The sequence below is a fragment of the Bombus impatiens genome, unplaced genomic scaffold, assembly GCF_000188095.3.
Source record: "Bombus impatiens unplaced genomic scaffold, BIMP_2.2 scf_0389, whole genome shotgun sequence".
In the NCBI taxonomy this organism is placed as follows: domain Eukaryota; kingdom Metazoa; phylum Arthropoda; class Insecta; order Hymenoptera; family Apidae; genus Bombus; species Bombus impatiens.
Window position 1 is genome coordinate 1 of NT_176808.1, and position 18,363 is coordinate 18,363.

The following is an 18,363-nucleotide window of genomic DNA, read 5'->3' on the forward strand; positions in this document are numbered from 1 at the left end:
AATATTTCTTTGTTGTTGCTTTTCGGTTCTAGCTCTATTAGGAATAGTGGTAGTGATTGCTTAGTGTCAAATCTGGTTATATTGTTGATCGTTCTTACCTGGTGTCCGACCTTGGCCAATTCCTCGCATATTTTGTTTGTATTTGTTTTAGGGTGTAGACCTCTGATTACTACTTTGTAGCTCTTGTCGGATTTGGGTTGGTAAGTGTGATACCCAGCGTTTTTTTCCTTTAGCGCTTTAGTTACCTTCCTCTAGGTTTCTGGGGTATTAGTTTGTACTTTTACCTGGTCCAGTTTGAGCTGTTTGATAGTGTAGTTTTCTTTTCCTGCCGTGCTGTTTAGCAGATCAATGAAGGGGTCTATTATTTTTGCGTCTATGTAGATTGATGGTGGCTTGGGAGTGTGTGTTTCTGGGAGTCGGTTTGGGAGTTGGTTTTTCTGTAGGGTCTGTGTTCATCTCTTCTGTCAGTGAGCTGAAGGAGTTTTGTGTAGGAATTTCTTGTAACCATTGTTGTCTTTCTGTTTCTGTGGTCCTCCTATCGTTTGTGTTTGTGTTTATTTTTCTTTTTTTGCTGGGAGTTACAGTCTTCCAGCTTTCGTTATGTTGTGGTAGATTCTTGTTGGTATTGCTCTTTGCTTCGTCTTTTTGTATTATTTCCATTTCCATTTCTTTTGTATTTGAGCAGTTCTGTACTTGTTGTTTTAATTGGGCTCTGTTGGTCTACTGCCCTGTTTATAGCGTATGTTTCTCCTTTGTTTAGTATTCTTATCGATGGTATTTTTTCCATCCTTGATTGGTTCTGTTGCTCTACTCTTGTCGCACAATGTCAGAGGCACTAGATTTCACGTCCGCATAGCTCGACTGCTCGGGCAGAACTCGATGTTTTACGGGCAAAGAATTTCAGGATTTGCCAAGGTAGACTCATCAAACTCCACTTAATAGCGACCGGTGCGAGTAGGGCCAATGGACAGGTAGAACGTATGATGCACACGCTAAAAAGTATGTTTACAACGGTAGAAACGACCGGGCGGTCGTGGCAAGACGCGGTTGGGGAAATACAATTGGCTTTAAATTGCACCATCAACCGTGTGACTAAGTCGAGCCCCTTAGAACTACTGATCGGTAAAGCAGTAAGACCATATGACTTGATACTACCCGACAACATAGAAGAAAAGACAATAGACATCGCTGAAGTAAGACAACAAGCCCTAAGAAATCTATATTACTCTTAATCTATACTAGTCTCTATTAGTGCCAAATACGACAAGGACAGATTTAATAAAAGAGAACTCGAATAGTTAGGTTTAATCTCGGTGACTTTGTGTTACGAAAAAAAGGAAAAGGGAAATCAAACAAAGTTAGATCCCAAGTTCAGGGGTCCATTTGTGATAGCAGAGATTTTAGAAGGGGATCGGTATACGTTAGAAACCTTAAACAGCAAAAGATCGTATAAAGACAGTCGTGATAGACTAAGAAAAATGCCGGAAAGTGACGTTTCTGCTGAGTTGGACGTCTACGGCGATGACAACGACGGTGATAATAACGATGCAAGTACACGGACCTCAGAGGAGCATTAACATCACGTCGTAGTAATATGTTCACTGTGACGTCTTTCGCTTCCAGAGTACGTCCAGTGCGACGTCTTGCGCTTCCAGAACATGTCCAGTGTAACGTCTTGCGCTTCCAGGGTACGTCCAGTGCGACGTCTTGCGCTATGAGATACACCCAGTGTGTGGTGTTTTGTATTGTGAGATACACCCAGTGTGTGGTGTTTTGTATTTTGAGATACACCCAGTGTGTGGTGTTTTGTATTATGAGATATGCCCAGTGTGTGGGGTTCTGTACTTTTGTAATACACCCAACGTGGTAATAGGATCTAACAAACTGAGATTCATCCGTTTACGAAATCGAGAATAATCTGTTGTGTCATTACGTTCTGACTGATAACTCACAGAATGCAACTAGCACTTCGAATACAAATTATAACGACACGAATTCTTGTTGTCAAACCTCCGAACGAAATTTTGTTGCTACCCTGCTTACTCGGACATTTAGTTAAATCGTAAATAATGGCAGTTGCATCGAAACCAATATAAGAATACACGATATTTTAGATACATCCGAGGACGAGTGATCGTCAGAATGGCCGTGTCGGAGATGGAAGGACAGCGGGATTTCCCGTCCGGAATGTTGGGAAAAACCCCAATACCCTAATCCAGACTTTTACTATAGCTGCACTTAAGTAATAAAAATAAGGAATAGTTTTAATGTTCCAATCTGACTTTATGACGATGGGTTCGGGCTCGAAGTGACATAGCGGGTCACTAGACGTAGCCATGGTCACGGGAGGGACGTGTACCTGACAGAGGTATGAAATGATTATATGGCTCTCCTTAAAAACAAAGATTGACCCGAGAAGTGGGGATAGGTGTATATAAGGGCAGTTTCTTTTGGATGAAGAGAGAGTTAGTTTGTTAGTTAGTCGTTGGCCGAATTACTGATTGAGTTGTCGAGAAGTTTCCCGAATCGAGTAGTACGTTGATACTTGTCCTCCCGTGGACCGTGGATTCATTATCGAACCTGAGTTCGTTGTCACCATCATCTCGAACATCCTATCGCCATTACTCATAGCCTCTTGTAGTGCCCACATTCGTACTGATAAATATTAGCCACATTCGCGACGGTAAAGTAAGTAAAGGTTCATGGAACGCCCCAAAATGCCAACCGGACTCCGACATATAAATTTATAGTACAATAATAAATTATATTTTTTTATTTATTATATAATTTTCACTTCTAGGTGACATAGAATGAGATTTGATTTACAAAACATATAAAATCACACAGCCTTCCATCCCATATCATACCTTTCTGGCCTTACATTCTTAGTTTGTATCCGCACATACCCCTATCTTTTGGATGTCATTTTGGAACTTAATGTCTATTCTTGTTGCTAATGTCAGAGAGAGCATCAAACATCTTTTTACTTATATCTAAACTTTTGCCTAAGCCTACTTATTTGATTTTGTTAATCTAAACTATCCTAAAATATATTACTATGATCTACAAACTACAGATTAAGCACTTCTCTTGTCCTTCCCTTCTTCTTGTCCTTCCTCTTTATTGTCCTATCCAGTTTTCTTAATCAGTTAACAGAGGTACTTTTTCCTTTTTCATTTAATAATTTTTCTATATTGCATGTTCTGTCCCCCTCCCCAATCCTCGCATCCCTGTGTAGTCTTCCAGTGCTTTAGAATCTCCAAGTCTCTCTCACGTAAAATGTACCTCCTTCTATCTTTATTTTCCAAAATCTGTTGTTCACTTCAACATTCCCACACTTAAACCAACAGTTCTTGCGATCAACAATTAGCTCACCCTTTATCCTTTTTTTTCTAAGTACTTGACTTAAGTAGACAGAAACAAGTGGTAAACTTATACCATCTGTTATATCTTGTTCTATTTATTCTGTTGTACTCTTTTTAACTGTGCACTTCCTTATCTCTTTCGCTTATAATCTTTTTCTCCATTTTTATTTCTATGTTCCTTATCTGCTCCATTTCTTTCTGACTCCATCCAATCTTCGACATAATTCTCTTCCTTCCTTACTATTTAATGTAACATCCGATTTTATCCTTTTCCCCTTCGAACATTGTTCCATTAAACTGTTACCTCTCCCTGTTTTGTTTTCGAACTTCATAGCTCTTATTATCCTGGTCTCTATTCTTATTAGTAATAAATTATGTTAATATAATTATATTTAGGATTTCAGTTAATTTAAATTGACTAATTAATAGACACCGACATAAAATCTTTATTACAAAAAATAAATTAATTCATTCTACATACAAAAATACAACTAATATTAATAATACTCTCTATTTAGTGATGATTTAATAATTATATTGTTATCAAGAATCATCATTATCAAAGCATGACAGTAATGACACCGGTAAAATTAATAGTTTATGATGTACGGCATATAATGCACAAATATCATAAACCATACTTAAGAGGTGATAAAAATTTCTGAAATATATATTTTTCTTTTTTAAGAATTAAAAAACGCTTATTAATAATTACTTTTAAAATCTGTATAAAGATTTTATAAAGAAAACTAATCGCAACAGTCTGTGGTTTGATAATTAAGAGTATGTTACACGCATTAAATTGATCTTAGTTTATAAATTATAAGATTAGAAAAGAATTATGGCTTCGTGATTCATTTACAGAAATGTTTACACGTATTAGTTTGTACAAAAAATTTTATACGTATGTGCTCAAAAATTAAATAATATCAACTTTGAGGCAACTTTGTCCTAAATGCCAGATGAATATTCAATTTCAATGTACAACATATCGGTTACATTTAATAATTCGACTTTGCACATCAAACATAAACGTAAAATTTTTATTTATAACATGAATTTTTAATTTAGAATTTAACGTAAATAATGTCATTCATTGTCTATTTTGTACAATCTTAATATTAATATCTTTAATTCTTTTTAGGATATACATATAAATCGTAAACAATTGTTTAATACTCAAAGGTATACTTTGATATTTTCAATTACAATGAATTTATGTTTATTTTACTAAGGAAAAAGATCTATATATTCCAGTCTTGCATTATGATATTATGTCATATGTTTAGTAAGAACATGTGACTGAGCGTCTCATTTATACAGAGAGGAGGACCTACTTGTTTATGGTTTAAATATAGACAATTTATAAAATTACGAAATAATATTAATGAATGTAAAAATGATTCTCTTCACTTTTTACAAATTCACATTCTCCCACGATTAATATGTAAATTTTAGTAGTAAATTTCAGTAATTATAATTAGTATTCTCTATTAATTAACTGGAAATTGTACTTTAGTATTATCGTTTAGATGACATTACTGTTTGTAATTATGTTCCTATTCCTTAAAATAAGGTACAGTAAATAAGTATTGCTAATTCTATCAATATACATCTGCCACTTTTAAGTGATTGGTCCCTAACACAAAAATCTCCTAATAGAGTGTTGTACAATAAAGTGCTTTAAATTAAAAAATATCTAGCCTCTTCTAACTACTTTTTTCCTTTAAACTATATTGCATACTAAAATATTAATATATATATATATATATTAAATATAATATATAATATATATATATTTTTTAAACTAAATATTAATATATACTTCAACATTTACTTTTGTACTTCTGTGTAAGTCGCATTTGTTCTATTCTTTCAGTATACTGACATTCAATTTCTTTAAGTTTTTCCTCTTGAGTACTAACTATTGTATCAAGCTTTTGTTGTAGTTGATTCATGGCTTTTTTGTATCCTTCCTCTATACGTTTACCTTCACTTAATGAAAATTTCTCTTGATTCACTGCATACTCCTAAAAAATTTTTTAAATATTAGATTTGTAAGATAGAGGAAAATTAATAAAATGGGTATAATAGATATGATTTACTTTTCTATTACAAAATTACCTTGTAGTTGTTCGCAGTCTTTTTTGCTGACTGATATTTAGTTTTTAACGTATCGATATTACTTTTCATTTCTTTTTCTTTTTCTTTTAACGTTTTTATCTCTGTTTTCAAATTTTCTTCACTTTCCTGTAACTGCTGTAATTTTTCATTCATTTCAACTTCTTTATCTTTTACTTCCCAAATTTCTCTAACCCATTTAGTCATAACTTTAGCCATTAGATTTCTCTCTTCATCCACATCACTTTCTTTTTGTTTTAATTCTTCTTGCAACTTTTCAATTTCCAACTGTTTTGCTACCAATTCTTTATAACAAGTTTCAATCATTTGACTAAATCGATCCTTCGCCACTTTTAAATTTTCTACTTCCTGCGTCTTTTCGTGACATATGTTTTTTAATTTTGAAAACTGTATTAAAACTGCTTTATATGTTTCTTCCAACTCATTCCTTTTTTCTCGATCATGTTCCTCTATACGTTTAAGTTCTTCATGTACCTTCTGTTCCATCTCTTCACGTAACTCTTTTACCATAACTTCCCTTATTTTTAGAAAATCTGTGCCATCACTTGAACTACCTGGTGATAAATTTAATTCAGGAAATACTTGCTTTTGATGCTTAACGTATTGTTCAAATTGTTTAGCTTGATTTTTTAACTTTAAAACAAATTGATCTCTTTCCATTTTTATTTTGTCAAAGTCTTTTAATCTTTCTAGTTCCTCTTCCTTTCCTTGTAAATCTGTTTCTAATTGTTTGATTCTTTGCTCCATAACATAATTACTCTTTCTTCCAGCCTTCAGATGATTTATCTTAATACTTAATTGTGTCGCCAAATCTTTGTAATGAGAAAGTTCTTTTTCCAATACACATTTTGAATTTAATGATATTTCACTATTTTTTTTTAACCTACCCTCGAAATTTCCAATTATATTTTTCGTTTCTGATAATTCTACTTCTAACTGCGCGATTTTATCTTTATAAATGCTTGTTTCACTAATTAAACTGTCACATTTATTTTTTAAATCTTCATTTTCTATTTGATACTGAGATACTTTTAATTTTACATCATCAGAGTCTTCAATCTTTGAATTTCGCTTGATACTTGATAATTCAGAATCAAGTTTAGAAATTTTAGTAATAAGATTATTCCTTTCACTAATTGCATTTTCATATTTCTTTTTCCAAGATTCTTGAGATATTTCCATCTGTGCTGTCTTTAATTTAGCATCATCTAAGGCAGATTGATATTCCAATACTTTTTTATGTTCTTTAACTGCAGCATGTAGTTTATCTTCTAAACGTTTACAATCTTCTTCTAACTATAAATGTATTAAGTTTGATGAATTTATATATAGCAGACAAACAATAATAAACAAGATATATATACCTGATTTATTTTTTCTAAATGTTCAGAACAATGATCTGGCAAGTGAACACTTATCTCTTGGTTAGGGTGAGCATTGCGTAATTCATTTAAAGCTTCTTCTTTAGCTGTAAATATTAAATTTATGATAGATCTTAGTAAAATTTTTAAACATATGAAAGAATGAAAGACATCCAAATTTTATTGTTTTAAGCGATATCAATTTTACCTTTTTCAATTTCTCGGTGAATTTTGTTTGTGTATTCATCTTTCTTTTTCCTTTCACAATTTAGATCTTTTTCTAATTCAATTACTTTATTTCTGTACATGTCGCACTCTTCCGTTAATTTTTCTGCTATCTTTACTTGTGCCCTTAAATCATGTTGGTATCTTTCTATATCTATTTCACGCTCTTCTAAGCTAGTATATTTTTCTCTTAACATTTTGATTTCAGATTTATGTTCACTTATTAATTGTTCTTTTGTACTACAGATATCTATATACAATTCTTTAACACGATCCAACTCTTTTTGCGTTTGTTCCAATTGCACACTGTAAGTTAAAACATTTATCTCATCCATTTTAAACGTTATGATATTAACAAGCAAAAGATATATTTACAATAACAGAAACATGTTGCTACTTACGATAATTGCACTACTTCAACTCGTGCTTCTTGCCTAACTCTTTCTACAGCTTTAGCATGTATTTCTAAATATTCTTTATTGTACTCATCAATGGTGTCTTTTTCTTGCTGATTTATGTTTTCTTGATGTAATTTTATAAGTGTTTCTTCATTAATTGCTAATGTTTCTTTTAATTTCTGTTCTAATTTTGTTTTTTCTTCTCTCAATGATTCGCATTGTTTTTTTACATCACTGAGATGATTGGACAACTTCTGTATTTGAGCATTTGCTTTCAATGCTTCATTCGTAAGTACAGATTTCAATTCTTGTTCTAGTTCATTAACACGTTTAGCGTATCGAGCTGCTTCTTGTCGACATGTATTTGCTGCAATTAAAGCTTTATCAACTTCTTTTTCTTTTTGTGATAAAGTATTTTCTAATCGAGTTATTTCTTTCCTTTTGACAGCTTGCCCAGCTAAACATCTACAAAGATAACAAGATAACAATAAAATTAATATTCTACCATATAATAATTTCATGCAATATAAAATTACTTTTAATTAAAATGAATTACCTTTGCAATTCTCCCCTTAATTTATTTGTGATATCATCATAGGGCTTTGATTTTGTTTTATTATGAAAATCGCCTAATTTCATTTGTCTAATAGAATCAGATTCTTCTTCTAATGTTGTAGCTAACAATGAATCATACTGTGCAGCATCATTTTTTGCTATCTCTAATTTATTCTATATATATATATAAATACATTATTATTTTTAATATAAATCTTGCACATTTTTTAAACATATTTTAGGATATATAGTGGATTGAAGCTGTTCCTTAAATGTAAATTAATACTTTAAGTACCTGTAATTCTTGAATCATTTTTTGCATTTCTTCTTTTTCTTGTGTTAAAACTTTAATTTGTGCTTGAAGCTGCATTACTTGCTGAGCATTATTTGTAGCCATAAGATTTCGACACTGCGTCTGACTTTCTTCTAATACTTGTGCTAAACGATTCATTGTATCTCCTTTCTCTACCATCAATGTTTCATTCGCCCTTCTTACATCAGCTAATTTATTTTCCAAAGTGACATAAGATGCTTCCTATTAAAATTCAAGAAAATCAAACATGAAATTACGATAATTTAATGAATTAAAATATAATTTTTCTGGTATAAATATGACTTTTTAATAGTACTCTCATGCAAAGAAAATAAGTACATATATGAAAACCAAGAAACTTATATAATTATACAATATGTTCTTTACAAAAGCATTATAATTCTCAAAAAATACAATATCAACAACTTGCCCAAATACAATGATTGTTGGAATCCATATTGAACAGCTATGACACAAATATTTATTATTATTATTATCATCATTATCATCATCATTATTAGCATCACCATCATTACCATCACCACCACCACCATCATAATCATTATTATTATTATATTTGTAACTTAATGAATATTAACAAATAACAATATTTTAGTGTGTCTTTATTATAATAATTTATAATAAAAAGATATACACTAAAATCTAATTATCTATCAATATACATTAAGTTATAAATAAATATGAGCAAAATGTAATACATAATGTAATACTAGAAATACCTTTGCATTAAGTTTGTCAGTAAGAACATCTATTTGAATTTGCATATTCTTCATTTCAACAGCATGTTTCTCTTGCGCTTGTTTCAAAAATTTTTCATGTGTTTTATCATTTGCTTGTAATGCTTGTACTCTTTCTAATACAGCTATTTTTTGTTGTAATTCTATTACAGAATCTCTTGCGACATTTAATTCTTCTGTCATCTAAATTTTGTAATTTTTATAATTAGGTAATTAATGCATCTAATGCTATTGTAACGGTAAAACCATTGTTCAAAATAGTACAGGAAAGTCTTACATTTTGATTAGTTTTCTCTAAAACTGCATTTTTCTCCTTCAATGATGTTATTTGATTATGAAGATCAGCAATCTCAGCTTTTGCATCAACTACAAGAAACACTTAATTTTATAATCCTTTATCTAGATAACATTTTTTGAACATGTTTCATTAAATCTTACCCAAAGCATGTTGCGTTTGATTTCTAGATATGTTTGATCTTTCAATATCAGCCTGTAAAAGTGTTATTTTCCTACTAAGCTGATTCTTCTCTTCTTCTTTTTCCAACCGAACTTGTTGCAATTCTTCTGTTAATCGCTTAACTTCTTTCATTCGCACTGTATATAAAACTTCTAATTGTTCCTTACTATCATACTCGGCCATTTTATAAGCTACACCATCATCTGTTGATCTGCCATTTGGACTTGTTTTGTAACAATGATTTATATGATCAGATGTAACATTGTCACCACCTCCAAACTCATGAATTTGCTTACATTGTACATTATTGTCATATCCATCGATATAACCATTATTTGAATAATTTTTACCTTGAGCATCGTAATGATTAGCTGGTGTGTGATAATTATATGAATAATTTTCATTAAATGTATAATCTTCCTCAACTTGGGTTCTTAAATCGTTAGAAAATGCAGAGTTTGGTAATCTTGTTAGTTCATAAGGTGTTTCAGCAATAATATTATGCATATCATTATCCTTATTATTTTTAGAATATGGGGTGTCAGTTTGATCATATACACCAAAGTCTCTTTGTATATTAGAGATTGAAGGAGCGATTTCCATCTCCGACCTATGATTTATTATAGTGCTATCATAGTTATTTGAATTTTTGACATGATCATAAATACCAAATTCTTTCTGTAATTGAGATACAGTTTGATCTTTGGATGATATAATTCTTTGAGGAGAATTTAACATAGTATTAGTAACTTCTGATCCTTTAGTACTATCTTGATAATGGCTGTCATTAATAGAACTAGTGTCAGATTCATCATCTAAATCATCAAATGCATTGTCCAAGAGATCCTTGATCTAAAACATTAAACGTTATCTATTAAAATTACAATCATTGAAGAATAAACTCTTTTGGATAGAACTTTTTAATTAAACCGCAAATCAAGCAATAAAATTGGAAAGTTAAAATAAAGAAAGGAATAAAGTAAAGGAAGATGCACCTCTTTATTACGTTGCTTAGCATCTTCTTGTTCTTCATCTTCTTCTAAGTCTTGTATATTTGTATTTAGTTGGATATTTTCTGAACCTAAAAATAAGCTCAGACCTGGACCCTCCATTCCTATCGTCTGGCATACACGAATTTATCATAAAAACCAAACATTTATAGCCAACATATTTTTGTTTATAACACCATAACCTAAACGCAACAAGTGGGTCACAGAAAATTAGTTTGAACTATAATCCCAGGTTTAACAATACATTACAAAGTCTTAATAAGCTCATTTTTACTAATCTCAATAAGTCCACGACAAACAACTCCGAGATTATTAAATTTTTGGAATGATTATACGCTCTGCAATTTGCTTGTAAACAATCTTTGAAAAGTCAAAATGCATTACAGGAAGTCTATATGCGGAAGTAAGCTTTCTGATTATCTCTGCTTTTCTATTGGTTCATTCATAGAGCATTACTAGCGATGATAGTAGCGTATTTCCTTCAAGAAATATTTAACTGTAAAGGATTTACGTGGATATATGTATATTAGTACTAATAACAATAATTTCAACGGTGTAAAAAATAACGTTAGTCTCAACTTTGAACATGAAAGCAGTAATACAACGTGTGACAAAAGCTAGTGTTTCAGGTAATGAATAGGTTATATATGTTTTGTTGTAATAACTAACTTATCGTCTTTTAAGAAACAAGAATCAAAAAGAAATGTTAAATGTTACCATATGTCTATAAAATAAAAATTATATATGTATTATATATTGTATTAAATTGAATAAAACATGGTCAGAACACAGTTTCTCCTTTCTAATTCATGAGATGCATATGTACATAATAATACATGTAAGATGTATTGAACAGTATAATTTTCTATAAAATATAAAGTCATAAAGTGATGCATTAGCATTTATTTCAATTTAATTTCATTAGAACGTATAAAACGTTTTTCGCTATTATCATTATATATACTTAATTTATTCTCTATTGATACTACTATGAAATAATTTTTCAGTTAATGGTGAAATTATTAATAGTATTGGAAATGGTCTCTGCATTTTAATTGGTATAAAAGGAGATGACACAATAGAAGACATGAAATATATGTAATATATAAAATTATTATAATACATATTTTGAACAAAATAATCTAGCTCAGTGTAAAATATAAAATAAAATCTTATTTTTCTTAGAGTAAAAAAAATACTGAATATTAAAATGTTTGATGATGATAATAATAAAAAATGGAGTAAAAATGTTATGGATAAAGAATATGAAATATTATGTATTAGTCAGTTTACATTGTACCATACCCTGAAAGGAAATAGATTAGATTTTCATAAAGCCATGCCTGCCCAAACAGCTGAATCATTTTATAATAATTTTCTTATTGAACTTGGTAAAAATTATAAACCAGAATTAATTAAAGGTAAATAATAACTATAAGCTATTAACTTCATATGAAGATATGTTGTTTATTGCATTTGAATAGAATGAAAATAAAATGAACTTCTATCAAATCGTTATTAGATGTTTGTTCAGAAAAGTAATACATTCATTCTATCAAATACTTTCTACAGATGGTAAATTTGGAGCAATGATGGAAGTTAATATAAAAAATAGTGGACCTGTAACATTAGAAATAGAATCTCCACTTAAATTTAACAAATCAAACCAATGTAATGATACACAATGAATATTGATGGAAAATCAAAATGAAAATATATGAATATTAATTAAACATACAATAAATGTTATTAAATACATAATTTTATATATTTTTCTAATTTTTTCCCTCTATTTATATATAGATATGTTTCTCTGTCATTTAACAGTTTCTATGATAAATTCATTCCCTTTCTATATTTAATAAACATTGTTCTTGAGTGATATAATTTGAACCCAATTAATTTCTATATAATTTTATAAATGTAATTTTTAGTGTGGTGATATAAATACAATACTTCTTTTAAGAATGTTGTCTGATATACACATTGCAAATATATATATATATTTGTTTATTTTAATTATTTGAGTTTTTTATATAATTTTGATAGGTAAAATCTTTACAAATTTATATAATGCACATTGTCGTCATATTAACAAATATAATATAGATAGAATCAGCTGAAGAGATGTGCAGATAATTTGTCTTTAAGCGAAATACTGTTACAAATATTGTTTATAATACGTTTCATAAATGTTATTCGTCATATAGGATTCCATATATTGTTAGAAGATCGTTTCTTCGATTTGATCAAACTATAACTTCGTAATAAAGTGCTTGACGTTAAAAATAGTCGGATACATCGTTGTAAGAAAAACAAATAGTATGTCTAGAAAAGATTTTGATATCATCAGGGTAAGTGACAAAGCGAGGTACCTTATGTTGAAATAAAGGAAGTGATTTTCAAATATTGTATTATAATAATAAACTTACGCACATTTCTATGTAATTAAGATAATAGTTTTATATAGTATGTAATTCAGTCAGCGTGTACAAATATGAGAAATTGAAAATAAATGCAAATACATATGTATTATTATATACGGAATTATTATACGGCTATCATTTTGCATTACATTAACATTTTTAATTTTTATGTCACATTTAAATGTTTTGAACATCATCAACAGCATCAAATATGCTATGTAATTACAATTTTTTTTCGAGAGTTTTTATTATATTGAAAATACTTATTATTGCAGATAATACATTAACTCATGCATAAAAATTACTTATATTTTTATATCTACATATATAAAAATTATTACAGGTTTTTATTTTATAATAAACCTATAACAACCGTTTTTATTTCAGCGATAAATGTTATCGTATAAAGGTGTAAACGTATGTGTCATCCAGAATAAAAGATCATTTAAAAGATTCGGAACATTAACTTTGTTTACTATACTCGTTTGAACTGAAATATTTAATTATTAATTTATTAATCTCTTATTGAGACACAATGGAGAACGAGGAAAAAATGGATAAAAAGTCAATAATTGTAGAAAATGAAAAAGGTACATATTTATCATTGTTAACTTATGAATTTTTTAAAATATTATTAGCGATTCAATAATAATAGATAATTATCTTTTAGATAAATCTGACGCTCCTCAACAAACAAAAAAGGTGGAAAATACAAAGAATGTGCAGCCTCAAAAATCTGATACTACAAATACTGGAAATGATGAATTAATTCATTCGCGACAAGTATAATAATATAAAAGTTCTAATATGATTGCTACCAATAGTAGTATAGCGACTATTTTTAAATAAATGTATGTATTCATTTTTCAGTCGCGCGAAGTTCAAACGGATATTGCGTATACAGAAACAGTAGGAAAATTAAAAAATCGGCTAGATACGTTGATGAATTCTTTAGCTACTCTTTCGGCAGAAAAATCTAAAATGGAAGCAAGTTTTCAACAGGATAAGAAGCAGTTGAGAAACGAACGAGACGAAGTGAGTTTACACTATATGTGTATATGTATACATATTTATATTCATATCAATATATATTCATTTATATTTTTGTTAAATATAAAATATTTACAGTGTGAAAAAATAATCAAGGATTTGAAAGAAAAATTAAACAAAGTGCAAACTACGAATTACTCTGAAATCGAGCATGTGAAATGTAAATTAATTATGGAACGTCACGAAAGGGAAAGAGAGCAAGCTGATCATGCAAAAATGATAAAGTACGTAGTAAGATATGAAAAATATACGTAGAATTTGTAGTTTTAAGAGAAATTTTGTTAAAATTTCTCTTTATTTTTTAGAGAACTACAAAAATTATTACACGATGAACGACGAAACAAAGAACAACTTGAAGCACAAGTAAAAAGTCAGTTTGCACATAAGACACAATGTAAAATACTTGAAGCTGAATTAGAAATAGCTAGAAATAAGCTGAAACAAGCAGAAGAAGCAGCTAAAGAAACACCCCCGATTCTACTATCACTCCAATCTGAAATGGCTCTAATGAAGAAACAACATTTAAATGCGATACATGAAGTAATTTAAAAAAAATATATCTATTTGTATGAGATTGTTTTGTCTACTGTAGGCATGAGAATGGCTAATTAACTTTGCAGGAACAAAAAAGAGCTGCTGCTGCAGAACAGCAAGCTAGAGCATTAGCAATGACTCATGAAGCAAGAGTAGCTGGTCTAGAAGCAAGACTAGCTGAACTTTCAGAAATTGTTGGAGGATATGATAGACTCAGACAGCAAGATCAACAAGCCATACAGAAACTGAAAGACCAACTAATTAATTTACAAGACTCTGAACATGAGTATATTACATTAAATAATGAACCTGAAGAGATCATTTCTAGAATAAAAAACCTGTATACCAAATTGTTAGATTTAGATAATAAAAAAAGCGAATCAGCACATGTTAAATGTTAGTTAATTAAAAATACTTTTCTCTTATATGAATAATACATTGTATAATTATTAGCAAATTTGGTTTTCAGCATTACTACATTGCTTAGATTTATATGATAAACAACAAGTTATTGATTATAAAGAAAAGTATGAAACTTTGTTACAAGAATTCGAAGATTGTAAACAGCAAATGAAGTATAGTAATGTTGGAAACATATCGTATAATATTCAGAGTCAAAATATTGCATCATCTTATGATAAAAATAGCAAAACGCAATTACATATTTTGAAAGCACATAATAATAATCTAGAAGAACGAATACGTGTTTTAAATAACGAAATTGTGAATAAGGAAAGGGAATTGAAATTAAAATTGGAGCATCAGGAAAAGGCAAATTTTTTTCTTTTCTTTGATCACTCGGTGACAAATTAAATCAACTATATTTAACTATATTTATATAACTATATTTATATAACTATATTTATACTGTGGTATAAACAACAATTGGTTATTTTTACAGTTATCTCAAGAAGAACATGGAAAATTGAGACATTTGTTATTACAAAAGGACAATGAATTTCGTAATAAAATATCTACGTTAGAGCAACAATTATTACGTCAACGAGAACGATCGATGGCTCTCATCGAAGAAAAGGATAAAGAAATTTTAACTTTAAAAACATCTTTTCACGCATTATTACCCAAGAAGGAAAATACTGCAGAAAGGAAGCTAAATACATCAAAATGTGAAAGTGGAACAGAGCCTATAACCGATTTAGTAACTGGATTATTAACAAATGACAGTCCTCCAATATTGCATTACAGTCAAGAGTTAGCAAGAAAAGAGGTGCAAGTATCAGCATCTAGAAAAAAAGTTTTAGAGTTAGAAGCAACATTACGGGAAAAACAAAGAGAAGTCATATATATAAAGGAGAAACAGAAAGAAAATATAAAAGCTTTGCAAGCTCAGATTGCGAGGTAAATTTCAAAGTGATGCGTGTATTGAAAAATTGGAAGAAAGATACGTTCTCATTTGATTATATTATTCGATTTTTAGGCTCGAAGCTTGCAAGTCTAGGGAAGGTGCAAATCTTGAATATTTGAAAAATGTTTTTATAAATTATTTAACTACAAGCGATGTTTCTAGTAAACGTCATATGCTAAACGCTATTTCTACAGTATTGCGTTTTACTGCCGAAGAATTAAATAAGGTAAAGCACTAATTCATATTATGGAAATGTATAAAAAAATTAGTAGCTGATCTAATATATATCATAAAATTTATTTATTTTGTTATATTTTCGGTACTATCGCAAATGATATTTGAGTACATTATACTAATAATGTGTTCATAAATAAAAGTTAAATCTATCATCTGTAATTATTTAAGAAAGGGCATTTCCGACTGATTTCGGCGACCTTGAAATATGTTGTCGGAGACATAATCCTGAATAGCTTTTCCCTATATATGTTATTGTCGCTCGGCCTTAGTTTCAGTGATATACGCAAAAGTATTTTTATCACTATGTACTTTTAAGGGGGTATTATCCTATGAATTCTTTAAGTTGAAGATTTAGTCCAACGCTGCAACTTTTTTTCGTAGTTTACTTTGTTACTTCTTCCTCATACATAATCATTTTGTATACAGTTTTAATTAATTGCCTCTTGGTTTTATCTTACTCACAATAAATGAGCATTTAGAGGCCGTATCTCACTGGCGTAGGTGATTGGAACTTTAGATAGACTAAAACAAAAAAATCAAGAAGATTCTTTAATCAATAGCCCTATGTTTAACGTACGTACTGAAATAAATAATTTATGTCGAAAATTGGCAAAATGATGAATGCTTAAGTTGCAAATTTCGAGGTTTCATTCTTTCTTCGATGATTGTTAAATAAAACAAGCATAATAAATTCAATGTTAAAATAAAGTAAATTATTTATTTTGATATGAACAGTAACAATAAACCTATCGGTTAAGAATTGTTTTGATTGGTTGAAGAATTTTCTTACTTTTATTTTACATATATATATGTCGGGTTTACATTAGAATTAGAGTTAGGGGCGTGAAACGAAACTTCGTTTGGATTACACATTGTCGTTATGCAATAGAGAAGACATTTAATAGTGCAAATACGATTATTATAGAATTGGACAAGTAACCGTGGTAATTAGATACTCGAGAAACCAATGACAATGACCCTAGGTTCAATAACGAATCCGCGGTCGACGGGATGATAGATGAACGTGCTCACAAAATCTAAGTCGGACGCGTAATATTCACTGATCGTAAGGTGTTACTTTATTCGTCGATGGGGCCGCAAGAAACAATGACTTTCCGTCCCGACGATGCCACAGAGGAAAACTATGATGGGGTGTATCTAAGGACACGAGATCATCGGATTCGTCGAGGATAGCCTTCGTTCGGAAAGTAAGGCAAATTGATGTTGCTGCTAATTGGTCAATCTCCATATCGGTGGTTAGAAAAAGGAGCTAGTTAGAAAAGGATACTAGCCGCCCTCGAGGGAAAGTTGCTAGTGGGAGACGTCGTTCGTTGAAAAATAGGTCTCCTCTATTTTCTCATAGTTGGAACAAGGACTGTTTGTCTGTTTGAAGGACTTTAGTTAGCTAAATCTTAAGATTTATAACGGGTCCTCGGGCTAGCTGAACATGTACTGCGGGGACGCATCGACATCTGGCAATCATCTTACTCGAAGAATAGGGTCTGCGTATGGCTGGATGTGACGAGCTACGGGACAGAGACCGTTGGAATATTTACTGTCGAATGTTGCAGCTATTTCCTTTTTAAGGAGAGCTATAGAATTACTCCACGCCTTTGTTAGACAAAGCGTTCATCCCGTGACCGCGGCTATGTCACGACCGGCATACTTCAAATCCGACGGACTGACGATAGAGATAAAGATGTGGCGGCACTCGGCGACAATGTATATCGCTGAAGTGCCTAATGAACCATCAACATCCCAACGGTCCTTCCATCGAAGATTCTAGAAGAAAGAGCACGTAGCAACGATCGCGGACGCCTAGCAAATGCATGGACGGTGGGGATGTTGAGGGATGACAAAAGAAAGTAAGCGGATCCGATCGAAAGTAAAATCATGAGTCAGTCTTAGAAAGTCACGCCTAGAGTTCGGAAGTAGATTGTAAAGTGTATTGATGTTAGAAAAAAAATAAATTTTTCTTTTTTTATTTTTTACCTCAAATTCCTTTTTTTACTTTGTTATTTTACGTGACATTTTGGCGATCCCGCCAGGATAGTGAAAAGTGTTTGTTCGGAAACCAAAAGACATTCATCATCTACGGAAGATCGAATTATTTGGGACTACGGTCATCCGCAACAACAAAGTAACTATCACGAACCAAGTGAAGTA

The 18,363-nt window shown here is 30.5% G+C and overlaps 3 protein-coding genes across 5 annotated transcripts; 2 read left to right on the top strand and 1 right to left on the bottom strand.

The window, feature by feature from the left end:
* Positions 1 to 5,001: 5,001 nt before the first annotated feature.
* On the bottom strand, positions 5,002 to 11,004 carry LOC100742632 (centrosomal protein of 152 kDa). 2 transcript variants are annotated; one of them, XM_033321043.1, is made up of 12 exons: positions 10,570 to 11,004; positions 9,556 to 10,426; positions 9,395 to 9,483; positions 9,100 to 9,300; positions 8,790 to 8,825; positions 8,342 to 8,581; positions 8,048 to 8,220; positions 7,495 to 7,956; positions 7,077 to 7,399; positions 6,872 to 6,975; positions 5,490 to 6,803; positions 5,002 to 5,395 (listed from the first exon to the last, which is right to left on the bottom strand). In XM_033321043.1, exons 1-12 carry the CDS (start codon positions 10,684 to 10,686, stop codon positions 5,192 to 5,194), a joined length of 4,134 nt encoding a protein of 1,377 aa, XP_033176934.1. In that variant the 5' UTR covers positions 10,687 to 11,004; the 3' UTR covers positions 5,002 to 5,191. The 2 variants fall into 2 exon arrangements, with proteins under 2 accessions (XP_033176934.1, XP_012241952.1); XM_012386529.3 differs by lacking the exon at positions 8,790 to 8,825.
* An 8-nt stretch (positions 11,005 to 11,012) lies between these two features.
* Positions 11,013 to 12,350, top strand: LOC105680858 (D-aminoacyl-tRNA deacylase 1). The gene is made up of 4 exons (XM_012386379.3): positions 11,013 to 11,213; positions 11,592 to 11,682; positions 11,770 to 12,005; positions 12,157 to 12,350. The coding sequence occupies exons 1-4, from the start codon at positions 11,171 to 11,173 to the stop codon at positions 12,270 to 12,272; spliced, it is 486 nt and encodes a 161-aa protein (XP_012241802.1). The 5' UTR covers positions 11,013 to 11,170; the 3' UTR covers positions 12,273 to 12,350.
* Positions 12,351 to 12,618: 268 nt separating this feature from the next.
* Positions 12,619 to 16,896, top strand: LOC100740418 (GRIP and coiled-coil domain-containing protein 1). Of its 2 annotated transcripts, XM_024368059.2 has the most exons (10): positions 12,619 to 12,938; positions 13,398 to 13,600; positions 13,681 to 13,793; positions 13,881 to 14,045; positions 14,139 to 14,284; positions 14,366 to 14,600; positions 14,681 to 14,990; positions 15,064 to 15,365; positions 15,496 to 15,953; positions 16,033 to 16,198. In XM_024368059.2, exons 2-10 carry the CDS (start codon positions 13,546 to 13,548, stop codon positions 16,196 to 16,198), a joined length of 1,950 nt encoding a protein of 649 aa, XP_024223827.1. In that variant the 5' UTR covers positions 12,619 to 12,938; positions 13,398 to 13,545. The 2 variants fall into 2 exon arrangements, with proteins under 2 accessions (XP_024223827.1, XP_012241801.1); XM_012386378.1 differs by lacking the exon at positions 12,619 to 12,938 and having other exon boundaries at positions 13,546 to 13,600; positions 16,033 to 16,896.
* Positions 16,897 to 18,363: the final 1,467 nt, after the last annotated feature.